The sequence below is a fragment of the Oncorhynchus clarkii genome, chromosome 18 (assembly GCF_045791955.1).
Source record: "Oncorhynchus clarkii lewisi isolate Uvic-CL-2024 chromosome 18, UVic_Ocla_1.0, whole genome shotgun sequence".
NCBI classification, from domain to species: Eukaryota; Metazoa; Chordata; class Actinopteri; order Salmoniformes; family Salmonidae; genus Oncorhynchus; species Oncorhynchus clarkii.
Genome location: NC_092164.1, coordinates 18,121,752 through 18,138,610, shown reverse-complemented (window position 1 = coordinate 18,138,610; position 16,859 = coordinate 18,121,752). Strand labels below are relative to the sequence as shown.

General features: G+C 42.4%; 1 protein-coding gene across 1 annotated transcript; it reads left to right on the top strand.

Moving 5' to 3' along the window:
- Positions 1-6,981: 6,981 nt before the first annotated feature.
- LOC139373130 (zinc finger protein 436-like) lies at positions 6,982-14,562 on the top strand. Its single transcript, XM_071113261.1, has 2 exons — positions 6,982-7,235; positions 10,167-14,562. The coding sequence occupies exons 1-2, from the start codon at positions 7,155-7,157 to the stop codon at positions 11,880-11,882; spliced, it is 1,797 nt and encodes a 598-aa protein (XP_070969362.1). The 5' UTR covers positions 6,982-7,154; the 3' UTR covers positions 11,883-14,562.
- Positions 14,563-16,859: the final 2,297 nt, after the last annotated feature.

Here is a 16,859-nt window from a genome sequence, read left to right as displayed (position 1 = left end):
GAGAGGATAGAATTACTAGACCAATTAATGGAAGGATTATGACAAACTAGCCAGGGATGGCCCAAAACAACAGGTGTAAAAGGTGAACGAAAAATTAAAAAAGAAATGGTTTCACTATGATTACCAGAAACAGTGAGGGTTAAAGGTAGCGTCTCACGCTGAATCCTGGGGAGAGGACTACCATCCAGGGCGAACAAGGCCGTGGGCTCCTTTAACTGTCTGAGAGGAATGTCATGTTCCCGAGCCCAGGTCTCGTCCATAAAACAGCCCTCCGCCCCAGAGTCTATTAAGGCACTGCAGGAAGCTGACGAACCGGTCCAGCGTAGATGGACCGACAAGGTAGTGCAGGATCTTGAAGGAGAGACAGGAGTAGTAGCGCTCACCAGTAGCCCTCCGCTTACTGACGAGCTCTGGCCTTTTACTGGACATGAAATGACAAAATGACCAGCGGAACCGCAATAGAGACAGAGGCGGTTGGTGATTCTCCGTTCCCTCTCCTTAGTCGAGATGCGGATACCTCCCAGCTGCATGGGCTCAGCACCCGAGCCGGCAGAGGAAGATGGTAGTGATGCGGAGAGGGGAGCGACGGAGAGCGCGAGCTCCTTTCCACGAGCTCGGTGACGAAGATCAACCCGTCGCTCAATGCGAATAGCGAGTTCAATCAAGGAATCCACGCTGGAAGGAACCTCCCGGGAGAGAATCTCATCCTTTACCTCTGCGCGGAGACCCTCCAGAAGACGAGCGAGCAAGGCCGGCTCGTTCCAGCCACTGGAGACAGCAAGAGTGCGAAACTCAATAGAGTAGTCTGTTATGGATCGATTGCCTTGACATAGGGAAGACAGGGCCCTGGAAGCCTCCTCCCCAAAAACAGATCGATCAAAAACCCGTATCATCTCCTCCTTAAAGTCCTGATACTGGTTAGTACACTCAGCCCTTGCCTCCCAGATTGCCGTGCCCCACTCACGAGCCCGTCCAATAAGGAGAGATATGACGTAGGCGACACGAGCAGTGCTCCTGGAGTAAGTGTTGGGCTGGAGAGAAAACACAATATCACACTGGGTGAGGAACGAGCGGCATTCAGTGGGCTCCCCAGAGTAACACGGCGGGTTATTGATTCTGGGCTCCGGAGATTCGAAAGCCCTGGAAGTGGCCGGTGGATCGAGGCGGAGATGGTGAACCTGTTCTGTGAGGTTGGAGACTTGGGTGGCCAGGGTCTCAACGGCATGTCGAGCAGCAGACACTTCCTGCTCGTGTCTGCCTAGCATCGCTCCCTGGATCCCGACGGCTGAGTGGAGAGGATCTGAAGTCGCTGGGTCCATTCTTGGTCGGATTCTTCTGTTACGGTGCGTGAATGAGGACCCAAAAGCGAATTAACTTAAACAGAGCTTCTTTAATTACCAAACATAGGTAGGCTCAGACGGACCGGCAGATTCCGACAGGACAAGACAAGGTTACAGCAAACATGACGACAGTCTGGTTCAGGCATGAAACACAACAAACAAGAATCCGACAAGGACAGGAACAAAAACAGAGAGAGATATAGGGGACTAATCAGAGGGAAAAGGGGAACAGGTGGGAGAAGGGGTGACGAGGTAGTCAAGAGGAGACAAGGAACAGCTGGGGGAAAGCGGGGGAGAAAAGGTAACCTAACAACGACCAGCAGAGGGAGACAGGGTGAAGGGAAAGGACAGAGACAAGACACAACATGACAGTACATGACAGACTGTGTTGGGGTAGGTTCCTTGTTCCTTGTCAATCATTGGCTTATTGGTAAAATTAGCGATCAGACAATATCTTCTTTAAGTAAATCAATCAAACCTTTATTAATGCAATTGCAGACAGAAGTTGACAACGGAAACACAGCACGCATGTTTCAGTGTAAGTTCTGCAAAATAAAAAAGGTCAAAGTTGCTTTAATATGCTTGCAGTCAACCCCTAGTGATGCAATTGCCTACGTCAACACCTTCTACTCATGAGACCAAGCCCATGCATATACAGTTATACAAACTTGCAGGAGAAAACAATAGTACAGTGTTTTCTAAGGGCTCAGCGGTAATTTTCCATTCCTGTGTGGCTTACAGCGGTGTGTCTGACTTGTCTCTTATCTATTTACTCCCCTGCAGGGTTCTGTGTCTATGTATCTCTTTTAGCCTTGAGGCGCTTTCTCACACACTCCCTGTTCTGACTGCAATAGCTCACACATCTCTCAGACCATTTCTTATAAGAGGCAGAGCCTAGAAAAAAACTGTGGAACAGTATTAAACCTTATAATGCATATATTGCTAATCTGTGGTCCAGGACCCTATACATGTAGTGGGGGAGGGTCTTATAGCCCTTCCCCTTCTATTAATACAACATAAGCATAATCAATTATTATAATACATCAATCATTTGGTGCAGCCCCTATCATGACCCCAAGGTGAACCCCATCAACTGGAACGAATTGCAAAAATCACTGAAGCTGGAGACGTATATCTCCCTCACTAACTTTAAGCATCAGATGTCAGAGCAGCTTACCGATCACTGCACCTGTACACAGCCCATCTGTATATAGCCCACCCAACTCCCTCATCCCCATATTGTTATTTATTTTTGCGCTTTTGCACCTCAGTATATTTACTTGCACATCATAATCTGCATGTCTATCACTCCAGTGTTAATGCTAAATTTGAATTATTTCGCCACTATGGCCTATTTATTGCCTTACCTCCCTAATCTTACTACATTTGCACACAGTGTATATAGATTTTTCTATTGTGTTATTGACTGTACGTCTGTTAATTGCATGTGTAACTGTGTTGTTTTTTTTAATCGCACTGCTTTGCTTTATCTTGGCCAGGTCGCAGTTGTAAATTAGAACTTGTTCTCAACTGGCCTACCTGGTTAAATAAAGGTGAAATAAAATAAAATAAATAAAATAGGCCTACATGTGATCCAAATTTCTAACATAAAAAAATTCAATATCCTACTTGCGACAATATAGCTAATGTATTTATCTAGATGTTCCTGTAATGTTGTGTCCCATGTTATAGCCTTCAATTTGTCTTGTCTGTAATATTGTTGTTAACAAACAAACTCAAATTTGTTGATTGTCTATTAAGTGTGAAGAAAACTGAATACATATTGCAGGGTACACATGGGTTATTGTAGGGGATTTCTACACGGGCAATTTTAAAGGCTTAATCTGTGTCTGGGAAACAGTCCCTTAATAAGTAAGTACCCTAGACACAAGTTGTGGGGTCAATACCAAGTGCATTTGACTGCTTGGCATATTGTTCACCCAATAACTTGTGTACTGATGTACATGTATAGTCAGTCTAAAGTGAGTGTTTTGTCCTTCCTGCAGTGCTTGACTTGGGCAGGAGCTCACCGGAACTGAGTACCGGTACCTCAAATGTTCTACTGCTTGAGCTCCTGTTCCTCTTATAGAACATTAGCTCAAAAGTATTGTGGAGCTCCTGCAACTAAATATAAAACAGTACTGGCACCCAAAATGAGTACCGGAACCTATTTCAGTCCAAGTCAAGCACTGCCTTCATGCAATTTAATCAAATAAAAGTGATTTGCATGCTTACTGACAAAGGCGACATAAAGGTTGAGAAGTAAAGAAATACACTGCAGGCATGCAATCAATTATCATACAGTAAGAATCTTTGTGGGCTCCATTTAATCACATCTGTTATAATTCCATGTTACACAATCACAAATAATAATGAGGATGGTACAACAAGGGGCAGCAGGTAGCCTAGTGGTTAGAGTGTTGGGCCAGTAACTGAAAGGTTGCTAGATCGATATTCATTCCTTGCAACATGTTAATCATGTTCCGTTTTGTGTAGAAGTGGAATTTCAATAGCATCCACTTCATCAGCAATAACAAAGGCGAATGCCATGTCTGCCATTGTCGTGTTTCGACTTCCTGTCGGTGCATACGTACCTCGTCGACTTCCGGCTAGAGTCGGCTACTTTCGCCTTCGCCTCAAACGCGCCCATTACCAAACCAGTCAGATGGTTGTAGATTCGAAGATGTTGGAAATGTGCTGTAGGGCATGAGACAGAGGATTGTGTCGTTTCGGTGGAAAAAGTTGCGTGTCAACTGTGAGGGAGCCCATGTTGCTGGGGATCGGAAGTGTCCGGTGCAGGAAAACTCCTGATAAAATTGTGTTGCTGATATTCAGAGCTTAAATAGCCAAATTGATTAGCTACAGGAATCAGGACTAATAAAGCAAATGCAACAGCTTGTTTTGCAAACGTGGGCGTACCACATTGATGGGAATCCATAAAATTCCATTGCAGGCCGACACAGTAGGCTACACCCCCACAGGTTGAAAGTCCTGGACAGCAGTTGTGGGTATCCTAATTGTCCATTCCATTTTGTCCTGTCTTGATTTTAGGATATATTGTTTGTTAAAAAAAAACTAATTTGATTGGGCGCCATTTAAGTTAAGTCATTTGATCAAAAACCAGCATGATGTAAAACGTGTCGGTCTCATTATATTGTCATACATTTTATCTCAAGCCTACAGAAGGCTACAGAAAAGTCCACATTACTATTTCTACCATATGCTATATCCAGGGGTGAAATAATGTATTATAGAATTTAGTAGGCTACAGAAAAGGCCACATACTATTTCTACCATATGCTACATCCAGGGGTGAAATAAGAATGTATTTCTTCCCGGTACGGGACCAAGCGTGTTCACCAGCATTTTTTATGGTCCTAATCATATATATCATATCATATCATATCATATATACATTCCGTATTAATTCAATATGATCTACGTGGGCCTAGTAATACAGATTTTCAAAAATATATTACATTTTATTGTTGCATAAACACAACCAGTCAAGAAGTTTTCATCTGATTATCAAACAATCACTTCCAGGGGCTCCTTCATAGGCTACCTACTGTCTACTGTCTCAGAACAGTGGTGAATGGAAAGAGACTTCTGTTACACAAAACACCAAAAAGTGTCATGACAAATTTGGCTATCATTATTAGGGCATACTTTATGCGTCCACTGGCGCGTTTTGGTGTCGGCCACTCATCTCTACCTTGGCAAAATGTCACAGTTCGTAAAACCACATCGCATTTGAGTGTAACACCCGTTTTCAAGTCCATTATCTCATTTTCATGTCTCTGCCATGCGGTAACCGACAATGATACAAAAAAAAGTGATGTAATGGCCTAAAGTTGTCTTGACATGTTGCTTCAATTATTGTGAATGGCTTATGTTTTATCCTAGCTATATCTGCTACATGCTTTATGTTAGATTTTTTGTTGTTGACGGAACTTTGGTGGAACGACGTAGCGATTCATCGCTCCAACAGCACCCTGGAGAGGAGCGCTGCTGCGCTGGAAATGTACAAGCGAAATATTTTGCTCACCTGCCTTTGACAAAGTGGGCAATGCTTATCACAGAGCGCTCAAAAATATCAACGCAACATACAACCATTTCCAAGATGTTACGGCGTTACAGTTCATATAAGGAATTCAGTCAATTGAAATCAATGTATCTATGGTTTTCACATGACTGGGAATACAGAAATACATCTGTTGCTCATGTAACGGATGTGAAACGGCTAGTCAAGTTAGCGGTGCGCGCTAAATAGCGTTTCAATCGGTGACGTCACTTGCTCTGAGACCTTGAAGTAGTAGTTCCCCTTGCTCTGCAAGGGCCGCGGCTTTTGTGGAGCGATGGGTAACTGTTGTTGAGGGTCCCTGGTTCGCGCCGGGTATGGGCGAGGGGACGGTCTAAAGTTGTACTGTTACACTCAGATAACTTTTTAAAAAATGGGCCTCAGGATCTCGTCACAGTATCTCTGTGCATTCAAATTGCCATCGAGGAAATGCAATTGTGTTCGTTGTAACCATAGGGGAGGCACTCAGTTCACAATGTTGACATCATCAAACCGCTCACCCACATGACGCTATTAAAGTGGTCTGCAGTTGTGATGCCAGTTGGAGTACTGCTAAATTCTCTAAAATGACTTTGGAGGCACATTTATGGTAGAGAAATTAACATTACATGATCTGGCAACGGCTCTGGTGGACATTCCTGCAGTCAGCATGCCAATTGCAGGCTCTCTCAAAACTTGAGAAATTTGTGGTGTTGTGTGACAGACAAAACTGCACAGCCTTTTATAACCAGCAGAAGGTGCACCTGTGTAATGATCATGCTGTTTAATCAGCTTCTTGATATACCACACCTGTCAGGTGGATGGATTATCTTGGCGAAAGAGAAACGCTCACTAACAGGGATGTAAACAAAATTGTGCACAAATTTAAGAGAAATATGCTTTTTGTGCACATGGAACATTTCTGGTATCTTTTATTTCAATTCATGAAACCAATACTTTACAAGTTGCGTTTATATTTTTGTTGTGTAAAAAGCACATATGCCACTGGTTGAGATCAATTGTTATTGTTTTGGGGCAGAATTGTGGGAGGTTTTGTGTGTTGTTGTCTTGGTCAGTTCAGGTCAGAAAATTCTTCCCTCAGCAATCTGCCGATTGCATGAGTGTCTGGCCCTGAGGGTGGGGATCTTGAGTAGTAGACCTGTGCCAGCACAGAGGGATAGGTCAATGAGTGACATGCTTCAGTAAGGTTGGCTTCTTAGCAATGCTTATCATTGATCAACTGTACCTCACAGAAAATAGATGTTGTGGTGGCAGCTGCAGAGAAGTACTTGGGTGTATGAGATTTGACTTCAGAAGAGTTACAGGGTGTGTTGAGCAGTAGTGTCTGGTCTTCCCAGGCCGTTGGCATGGTACAGGAGCCGATAGGGTTAAAGTAGTGGAATGGATTAGTGGGTTTTTAACGAGTGTAGGGTTAGTTGGAATGGTTTACCCCACCCCGATTTTGTATCACAAAGTATAATGGATTTATACTATAGTCCAGTTGGTGGCGATAATGCAACATATTGGAAGCCAACCGCCGTTAAACCCCACCGAAGAAAAATAAGAAACTGCTTAGCGATTTCGATGCATGCCTCGGAGCTCGATATCAAACGCAACATCACTAATCAAATGTAGCGAAAAGCTTAAATTGCTAGCAGCAAAATAAGACAAACCTGTTGTGTATAGAATAGCACAAAATACTTCGTTGGTTTTACCCGCAACCCTTCTGGTGGGATACAAAACACACAGAGAAAATGGCGGAACTTCAGAAGGAGGCAGGACTGCCCGAAACCATTCCGGAGAACGGAGACGAAGAGGAGCCGGCTAATTCAAAGGTATCATAATGGCTCTGAGACTCCGATTTTCACTTTGAAAGAACAGAGTTGCTGGATCAGACTTTTTTCGGGATCTTTAGTCCGGTAATGGCTAGAAGGAATCCAACTTTTGTAAAATGAACGTCAGATTTGACTTTTCGTAGTAGGTTAGGATCATTAACGTAACAGGTTAGGGTTAGCTAAAATGCCGAAAATTATACTTTTGATGTTCATTTGACTAGTCCCTTTAGTCCGGAAAATTACAGATCCGAAGCTTCTGCGCATGTTGTATCACTTTCTACGCAGGTGTATATTTTCTATGCACAGATAACAGGCTACTCAGGCGAATGGTGCTCGTCTAATAACGTTCGATCAAAGCTGAACGTCTGCAAGATTACATGATGATCACAGTATTCTACCGAACGACTATAATAGGACAGAATAATGTTACTGGTCTTACATTAACATTACACTATGCTATTTGGTTCTGTTATGCAGAATTCTTGATTTATAATGTGATCTTGCAGACACTGATTGAACTTTGATCTAACTTTTATTAAAGGAATACCATTCGCTTGAGTAGCCTGTTCTCTATGGGCGAAGGAGAATAATACACATGCGCAGACGAGCGGATTTACTGATTTGGAGGCCCCAGTCAGAGGCCAGTCTAAAGAAATGCTTATTGTATTCCCCTTGAGTCTAAGGTCCCAGTTCTGGATTTCTACTAAACTAACATATGGAATTTTTACGATGGTCATACCAAGGATCATTTAGCTATTTGATTTAGAATTTTAGGGCCCCAGTAGGTATAAACAAAAAAAAGTATTTGACAAAACATTGATTTTGTCCTTACTGCTACTAGACCATAGAAATGCATCGAATAACAGATTCATACATGTAAAAACATGTCATCAAAAGGAAGTATGTTTTGGTGTCTGTCCTTTTTCTGAGAGATATAAGAAAACTCAGGAAAAAATACAATTACATTGGAATTGCCTGTATACCTTTTTACATGGAAATGCCCTATTCTCTTCCATTCAATTTTTGGCCCGGTACCGGGTTACCTTCAGACGAGTCCTGTGACAACGTTCGGACACTACAGAAGCTTTCGTGAAAATACCGATTTTTCAGGATGTCTCTTGGTCGGACGAGTTTGTCAGGTATTTTCGGCCACCTTCCACCACAGTTGCGGAAGGCTGACAGGCAGTGCGCGCTAACCAAGGTTGCCAGGTGCACGGTGTTTCCTCCGACACATTGGTGCGGCGCGCTGTGTTAAGAAGCAGTACGGCTGGTTGGGTTGTGTATCGGAGGGCGCATGACTTTCAACCTTCGTCTCTCCCGAGCCCGTACGGGAGTTGTAGCGATGAGACAAGATGGTAGCTACTAAAACAATTGGATACCACGAAAAAGGGGTAAAAAAAAAAAAGGTATCTCTAGCTTATGTCCAGCTCATGAGGCCCCTTGATGACATTAGACCTGGGGAAATTGCCTCTTCTGCCTGATGGTAAGTCTGCCAGTGTGCGCAGAATGTGATCTGCACATGCGCAGAAGCTTCTGGAAGCTCCGGATCTTTTTCTTTTCACACTAAAGATCCCGAAAAAGTCGGATCCGCAGCCACAGCCTTAAAAGTATGCCAAACAAACGCCATTGATTGCAAAGTTAAACAAACCATACAACTCCATGCACAGCAAAATGATTACTTTTAACAATTTCCACAGAAAATTTGACAAAAACACATTTACTCAAAGACAGTGCAGATGTAAAGTTTCAAAACAGAATGACGGTAAAATAGTACTTTTTCCAAAAACTCTCAAATATCTTCTCCGAATTAAGAACAAAAGATTTCTGCAGAAAGAATTGGTTGTTGGCTATGATATTAGGCCTCGAGTTTAATTTATTTTATTTTGGTTATTGAATTACAGTAAGTAATTAACACCCGGTAACATAATGCTGGTAACAGAATGACATCATGGGTCCCTGATCTGTACTATACAGAAATCCATAATTATGAATGTCATTCTCTTCATGATGATGCATCCTGAATAGACACAAAAGTAGAAAAATGTAATTTCTTCCTTTGCATGTTTGGGTATTATGCCTCTTCTACAGACTGGCTGTTATTCTAATGAGGTCCCCAAACAAGACCACATTTGGTTTGTCCGGACCTAACCTAATATGTACCAATCACAGACGCCTGTTTCACAAGTTTGGACTTCACTGTACAGCACAGTAGAGTACACTTCAGTACATCATAAACATACAGTACAGTGTCGGTCGTTCCTCAGTGGGCGAGAGGGCTGGTTACAGTAAATGGAAAGAGTGGTGTCAGTAAGAGCCAGGGGAGGTGACATTAGCTGGAGAGAGAGGGAGAAGAGACTGGGAAAGAGAGGGCGGGTTTGTCCAGACGGTTTTCACACTTGCACCATGTGACAGAAAGCAAATGAAAAACAGTATTCCAATGGAAGGGAGGACAGTAGGTGACCTAACTGTGGTTTGTGACTACTATGAATTCCCATTGCAGCCAGTTCAGTTGCAGTCATTCTGTTATAATTTTTGGGTCATTCTGTGCCTTAATTTAAAACAAATATATACTCTTAGCTTTCATTTGACACCAAATTCAATGTGCTCCTGTGAAATTAACATGCTAGTGCACATGGGGCTTCAATATGATATAGCAATCAATATGCTATATCATGGGGATCTCTAGGCCGACAAACAAATCCTCATTATCATATTGGTACTGCTAGGTATTCAAATTAGAACTACCTACTACTGTAAAAATGTATAGACTTAATTTATTTGTTTGGCTATTTATTGTATATGCTATCTATTCTAATTTGGACTTTAATCATAATAAAACGTAGGCTATATAATTTGTAATAGATAATATTGTTTGAGAGAACAGAGACAATAGGACTACTAGTAATTATGCCATTTTAAATGTATTTCCAGGCAAAGGAGATGGACACCTCAGAAGACCTGCAAGATGACAACCTGATCGAGGGGGAACACTTCCACAGTTCTAATAATGAGCAGCAAGATGGACATTTGGCAGTTAGGAGGAATGTAATATTAGAACGAACAAAATTCAACCAAAGACAACAAGAAGCAGGAGAGACTGCTGATGATTTTATCTCTGCACTTCATTGTTTGTCAGAACATTGTGGTTATGGAGCTCTACTCAGTGAGGAAATAAGAAACAGGCTTGTTATGGGCTTACGTGACAAAAGACTGTCTGAGCAATTACAAATGGACCCAGAAATAACACTGGATGAAGCTGTCACATGCATTCGTCAAAAGCAACAGGACCTGCCGGAGAATACCTTCAAAGCTACCAGCAATGCTGCAAATGTAGAGGGTGTGCTTTCACATAACAAACAGCAATGCCCAGCCAATTCCCAGTACCAATCAGAGAAGAATCAAAACTCAGAAAGACCACAACAACCCCAAACAACGCAGGAGAATGAAGAGGAGCCTCTAGATACTGATGACTTCATTGAGGATTTCAGACCTGGAGGAGAAAAGCCTCACTACTGCGCTTACTGCGGTCAGAACTTTCAAAAAGTAAGGGATCTTATAAGACACCATCAAACACATACAGGAGTGAAAGAAATGTTCTGCCCTGATTGTGGGAAAGGTTTTACCCGCTCTGATAATCTGAAAAGGCACCAGAGGACACATAAGAAAGGGGGTGATTGTCTTTACTGTGATAAAAGCTTTTCTGAACCGGGAGAACTAAAAATACACATGGAAGTACATAGTCAAGAAAGGCCTCACCTTTGTCCTGACTGTGGGAAGCAATTCAAACAGTTATGGGTGTTGAAAAATCACCAGCTAAAACATACAGAGAAGATCTCACCACAGGAAAGGCATCACTACTGCTCCGACTGTGGAAAGAGCTTTACACGAAGGCATAGTCTTAGAAGACATCAGCAAGAAACGCATACAGATGAAAAGCCGTACCACTGCTCTAATTGCGACAAAAGTTTTGCGGGACGTGAGAGACTTAAAAAACATCAACTAACACACAAGGTAAAGAAACATAAACATTACCGCTGTTCAAGGTGTGATAAAAGATTTCCTGACATGGCAAAACTAAGATCACACCTTCCAGTACATTCTGTAGACCTGGCACTCCACTGCTCGGACTGTGGAAAGTGTTTCTTAAACAAGACAAAGTTTGAAAGACACACAAGAATACACACTGCAAGTGGAAAAAAGCCATTCCTCTGCACTGACTGCGGGGATGGTTTTACAACTTTACGACGGTTGGAAGAGCACCAGCGAACACACACCGGAGAGAAACCGTACCACTGCACTGAATGCGGGAAGCGTTTTGCACGTGAATGGACATTAAAGAGTCACAAGCAAGTGCACAAGTTAAAACACTCAGGAGAAAGAGCTGCCTATCCTTGCTCTGAATGTGGAAAGTCCTTCTCCCGTTCACGTGATGTGATGACTCATGTGAGAAGGGTGCATAATAAAGAGCGACCTTTCCAGTGCTTCTGCTGTGAAAAACGTTTCTTCCAAAAGAACTTCCTTACAGTACACATGAGAATTCACACTGGAGAGAAACCGTACCAGTGCTCAGACTGTGGACAAAGCTTCTCCCAAATTGGCGACCGAAAACGGCACCAGAAGAGGCAACACTCTGGAGAGGAGACTTGACCTCTATACAACAGTGTGGATGGCCCCCTAATTTGGGAAAAAGTCGCTGACTCCGCCCTCCTCGTGAACTGGAAACCGATGAGTGGTCGCCATATGTAGGAGATTGCCTCCTTTGTCAGAGGAACATCAGGGAAGAATCACAATTGCATACTCGCATCCCCTCTCCTCCTTCTCAAAACCCATTGGAGGAGAAGGTCATATGGGAGGGACCTCTGGCTTTCTCATCCAATGGGTTTGAGAAGAGAGGAGAGGGAACACGAGGAGTACTCGATTGACATTCTCCACCTGTGTATCCTACAGGCTCCCGATCACAAAACAAATCTTTTATCTATAAAATGTCTGGAACAACTAGCTAAACTTGTTTTTACCACTTTACACATATTTTGAGATTCCTCCTATGTAAGCATCATTTGCTTGATGACGTGCAAGTGGAGTAGGAGAGTAATTTCATACATGCTATGGTTTGTTTTCACTTTTCCTTTCACTGATTACTTTTGATCTTTTTCAAAAGGAGGCGAGGAGAGTTTGCGAAACCAATTGAGAATCTCCCACAGACGCTCAATAAGAAAGGACTACAACAGTAAAACAAACATACAATATTGTCATAGCATCAGTCTTTATTGTAGTTTTTTTTTGTCAACTTTGTCAAACAATTATTTGAAGATTTTGTATCAAAAGTTAACTCTTTTTATACATTTTTATTTTATCACCCTCGTAGTTTCCACCCGGCAAATTTGTATTTGTTAATCCTCCAATGCACAAAGCATCCCATAAGGCCTGGCGGGTAGGGGCGTTGGACCAGTAACCCGAAAGATTGCTGGATCGAATCCCCGAGCTGACAAGGTAAAAATCTGTCGTTCTGCCCCTGAGCAAAGCAGTTAACCCACTGTTCCCAGGGGCGACGAAGACATGGATGTCGATTTAAAGCAGCCCTCCGCACTGCTCTAATTCAGAGGGGTTGGGTTAAATGCGGAAGTCACATTTCAGTTGAATGCATTCAGTTGTACAACTGACTAGATATTCCCCTTTCCCTATGGCCTGACTCCTGTGTGCACTTGCATGTGGGTTTTGACATGATTGGCTTGTCTGAATTGTGCCCCGCACACATCACACCAGAGAGAACAGTCTATGACTAGGGTGGCTGGAGTCTTGGGCAATATCTAGGGCTTTCTCTGACACCACCTGGTATAGAGGTCCTGGATGGCAGGAAGCTTGGCCCCAGAGATTTACTGGGCCGTACGCACTACCCTCTAGAGCACCTTGCCGTCGGAGGCCGAGCAGTTGCCATACCAGGTGGTGATGCAACCATGCTCTCGTTGTTGCATTCCCGCCACCTACTGTCCTGGAGTGTGGGCCAGAGACACTGCTAGCAGTCGCAATGGCAATGGGCGCAGTTTGTAGTAAATTATTTGTTGTGGGTGCGGCATGTAATAACCGTAGTCTGCAGATATACATTATTGAGGCGTTTGGGTAGCCAGGCAATCCATATCAAAGATTATCTATTATATTGACAAGAAAACTGAGTTGACTGTTGATTCAATGATTGAGTCAGGTAAGATCAGGTGGGACCATTCCAATGAGACAGGGGGGTCACCATTGAGACCAGGGTCTCATTCTCAAGGGAGCCCTGTGAACATGAACACACAATTCAGTACAACATAAAGCAAAATAACAACATCAACACAATACAACAACATTAATCAAAACAAACACAATGATCACATCTCCCTCAAAATTGATCTAAACTGTCCAATGGTGACCAGCGAGTCCTGCTTCAAGGTGGCCTGAAGGCTATTCCGCCCTATGGGATTCCCAATCACGGCTGGTTGTGATACAGCCTGGAATCGAACCAGGGTCTGTAATGATGCCTCTTGCCCTGAGATGCAGTGCCTTAGACTGCTGCGCCATTCGGGAGCCCTCTGCTGCATAAATAATGTAATAGGCCAGGGCGATATGTATACTGTAGCTAATAAAGTAATACTAAGTGTATGTTTTGAGGTAAGCTGTTAGTAGCCCATGTGCCTCAGCCTAATAATTTGGTCTGTTTTCACATCTTAATTTCGCCTAGTGTTCTGATTTGGTGATGCACATGTAACCTATAACGTATTTTTGCGAAATGTAATCATTGAATATTGTAAGAGCTTTCATTGTCTGCTTATATACCCCCTTTATTTATCCTACGGTTCTGACTTGATGTACAGGCAGAACACTATAAGAACGGCCCATGTTCTGAATTCTGTCGCTGTACATTTCAAAAGTGCTCGCTCATTAACGTCTTAATCGAAATTACGGATTGCCTCTTATCCGCTTGTCTTCCCCTTATGCCATAGTTTCTACATCGCAATTGTCAGTAGAAACCACATTTGTTAAAGCAAGTCAGCCATATCACCTATGTTTTTTTTAAAGGCAGTAAATGAGACTGAATGATATCTTTCCCTGCCAGACAAGGCTCTGCTGATAGCCAGGTGTAGCAGTGGTATAGTGCAATTCATGTATTGTTTAATGTTGTGTAGTGGCTTAGCTGGCATGCATCCCACTTTTTTTTTTTTTTTTGGGGGCACACCAAGATTTACTTGCTAAAATCGCCACTGCCCATATCAATAAAGCCACACTGTGGTTTTCCTGCTGTTCAATTGTTTTTTCAACCCAAATAAATGCCTGTATTATGCAATCATAACTCAAAATATAATACTGTATCAGTCCATTGTTTTTATTTTTATATTTGAGTATTTCTAGACAAACAATATAAACCACCATTGACATCCTTGTATCCACAGCCTTGTCCATGTGTGAGTGGGTGTGTGTTCCAGCCCTGTGTTTATCAGATAGGGGCAGGCTATAGAAAGTGAAACATATGTAGCTACAATCCTTAATTAAAACAATAACAAGGGGCTCACTCCGCTGTTATTTTACTTATACTGTGGTGTTATAGTTAAGTAATTACATTTTTCAGAGGATGCGTAACAATCAATGGAAGACCCTGATCAGAAAGTCAGCCAGACGACATGAAAAAGTGCAGAGATGCACAGCCATCTACAGATGGCCAAAAAGGGACATCTTGTACACCATTGAAACAAGCAAAACTACAACCAGGAGGATCACACACCTCACGAAGCCGGCTTAATCATCTTGTATTTGACTTCATAGAGGATGTGTCCTTTTCACTAGAAGAGGTGCCTTCCTTCCGCAAGCCAGTAGAAGGAATCAGTGGGGGGAGAAAGGTCATGTGTAGAAAGACCATTGATTCAATGAATTGCAGTGGCAATTTATATTGACTACATCCTTCCTAGCTTGCTCATAAATTTCTTAATCGAAATTACGGATTGCCTCTTATCCGCTCATCGTTCCCTTATGCCATACTTTCTACATCTCAATTGTCAGTAGAAACCACATTTGTTTAATAACCTCTACAGGAACGGTGTCCACCCCACGGGACGGTTAAGCTAACGTAGGTTAATGTGATTAGCATGAGGTTGTAAGTAACATGAACATTTCCCAGGTTATAGATATATCTGATATGGGCAGAAAGCTTAAATTCTTGTTAATCTAACGGCACTGTCCAATTTACAGTAGCTATTACAGTAGAATAATATCATGCTATTGTTTGAGGAGAGTGCACAATTATAAACTTGAAAATGTGTTAATAAACCAATTAGGCACATTTTGGCAGTCTTGCGACAACATTTTGAACAGTTATGCAATGGTTCATTGGATTAACCTAAAACTTTGCACATGCACTGCTGCCATCTAGTGGCAAAATCTTAATTGCGCCTGGGTTGTAATAATACATTATGGCCTTTCTTTTGCGTTTCAAAGATGATGATACAAAAAAACAAACATATTTTATCTTTTATGATATCTAATGTGTTATTCTCCTACATTAATTTCACATTTCCACAAAGTTCAACGTGTTTCCTTTCAAATGGTATCAAGAATATCCATATCCTTGCTTCAGGTCCTGAGCTACAGGCAGTTAGATTTGGGTATGTCATTTTAGGCGAAAATTTCAAAAAAGGGTCAGATCCTTCTACGCAAGTCAGCCATATATATATATATATATATATATATATATATATATATATATATATATATATATACACACACACACAGTGGGGCAAAAAAGTATTTAGTCAGCCACCAATTGTGCAAGTTCTCCCACTTAAAAAGATGATAGAGGCCTGTAATTTTCATCATAGGTACACTTCAACTATGACAGACAAAAGGAGAAAAAAAATCCAGAAAATCACATTGTAGGATTTTTAATGAATTTATTTGCAAATTATGGTGGAAAATAAGTATTTGGTCACCTACAAACAAGCAAGATTTCTGGCTCTCACAGACCTGTAACTTCTTCTTTAAGAGGCTCCTCTGTCCTCCACTCGTTACCTGTATTAATGGCACCTGTTTGAACTTGTTATCAGTATAAAAGACACCTGTCCGCAACCTCAAACAGTCACACTCCACTATGGCCAAGACCAAAGAGCTGTCAAAGGACACCAGAAACAAAATTGTAGACCTGCACCAGGCTGGGAAGACTGAATCTGCAATAGGTAAGCAGCTTGGTTTGAAGAAATCAACTGTGGGAGCAATTATTAGGAAATGGAAGACATACAAGACCACTGATAATCTCCCTCGATCTGGGTCTCCACGCAAGATCTCACCCCGTGGGGTCAAAATGATCACAAGAACGGTGAGCAAAAATCCCAGAACCACACACGGGGACCTAGTGAATGACCTGCAGAGAGCTGGGACCAAAGTAACAAAGCCTACCATCAGTTACACACTACGCCGCCAGGGACTCAAATCCTGCAGTGCCAGACGTGTCCCCCTGCTTAAGCCAGTACATGTCCAGGCCTGTCTGAAGTTTGCTAGAGAGCATTTGGATGATCCAGAAGAAGATTCTGAGAATGTCATATGGTCAGATGAAACCAAAATATAACTTTTTGGTAAAACTCAACTCGTCGTGTTTGGAGGACA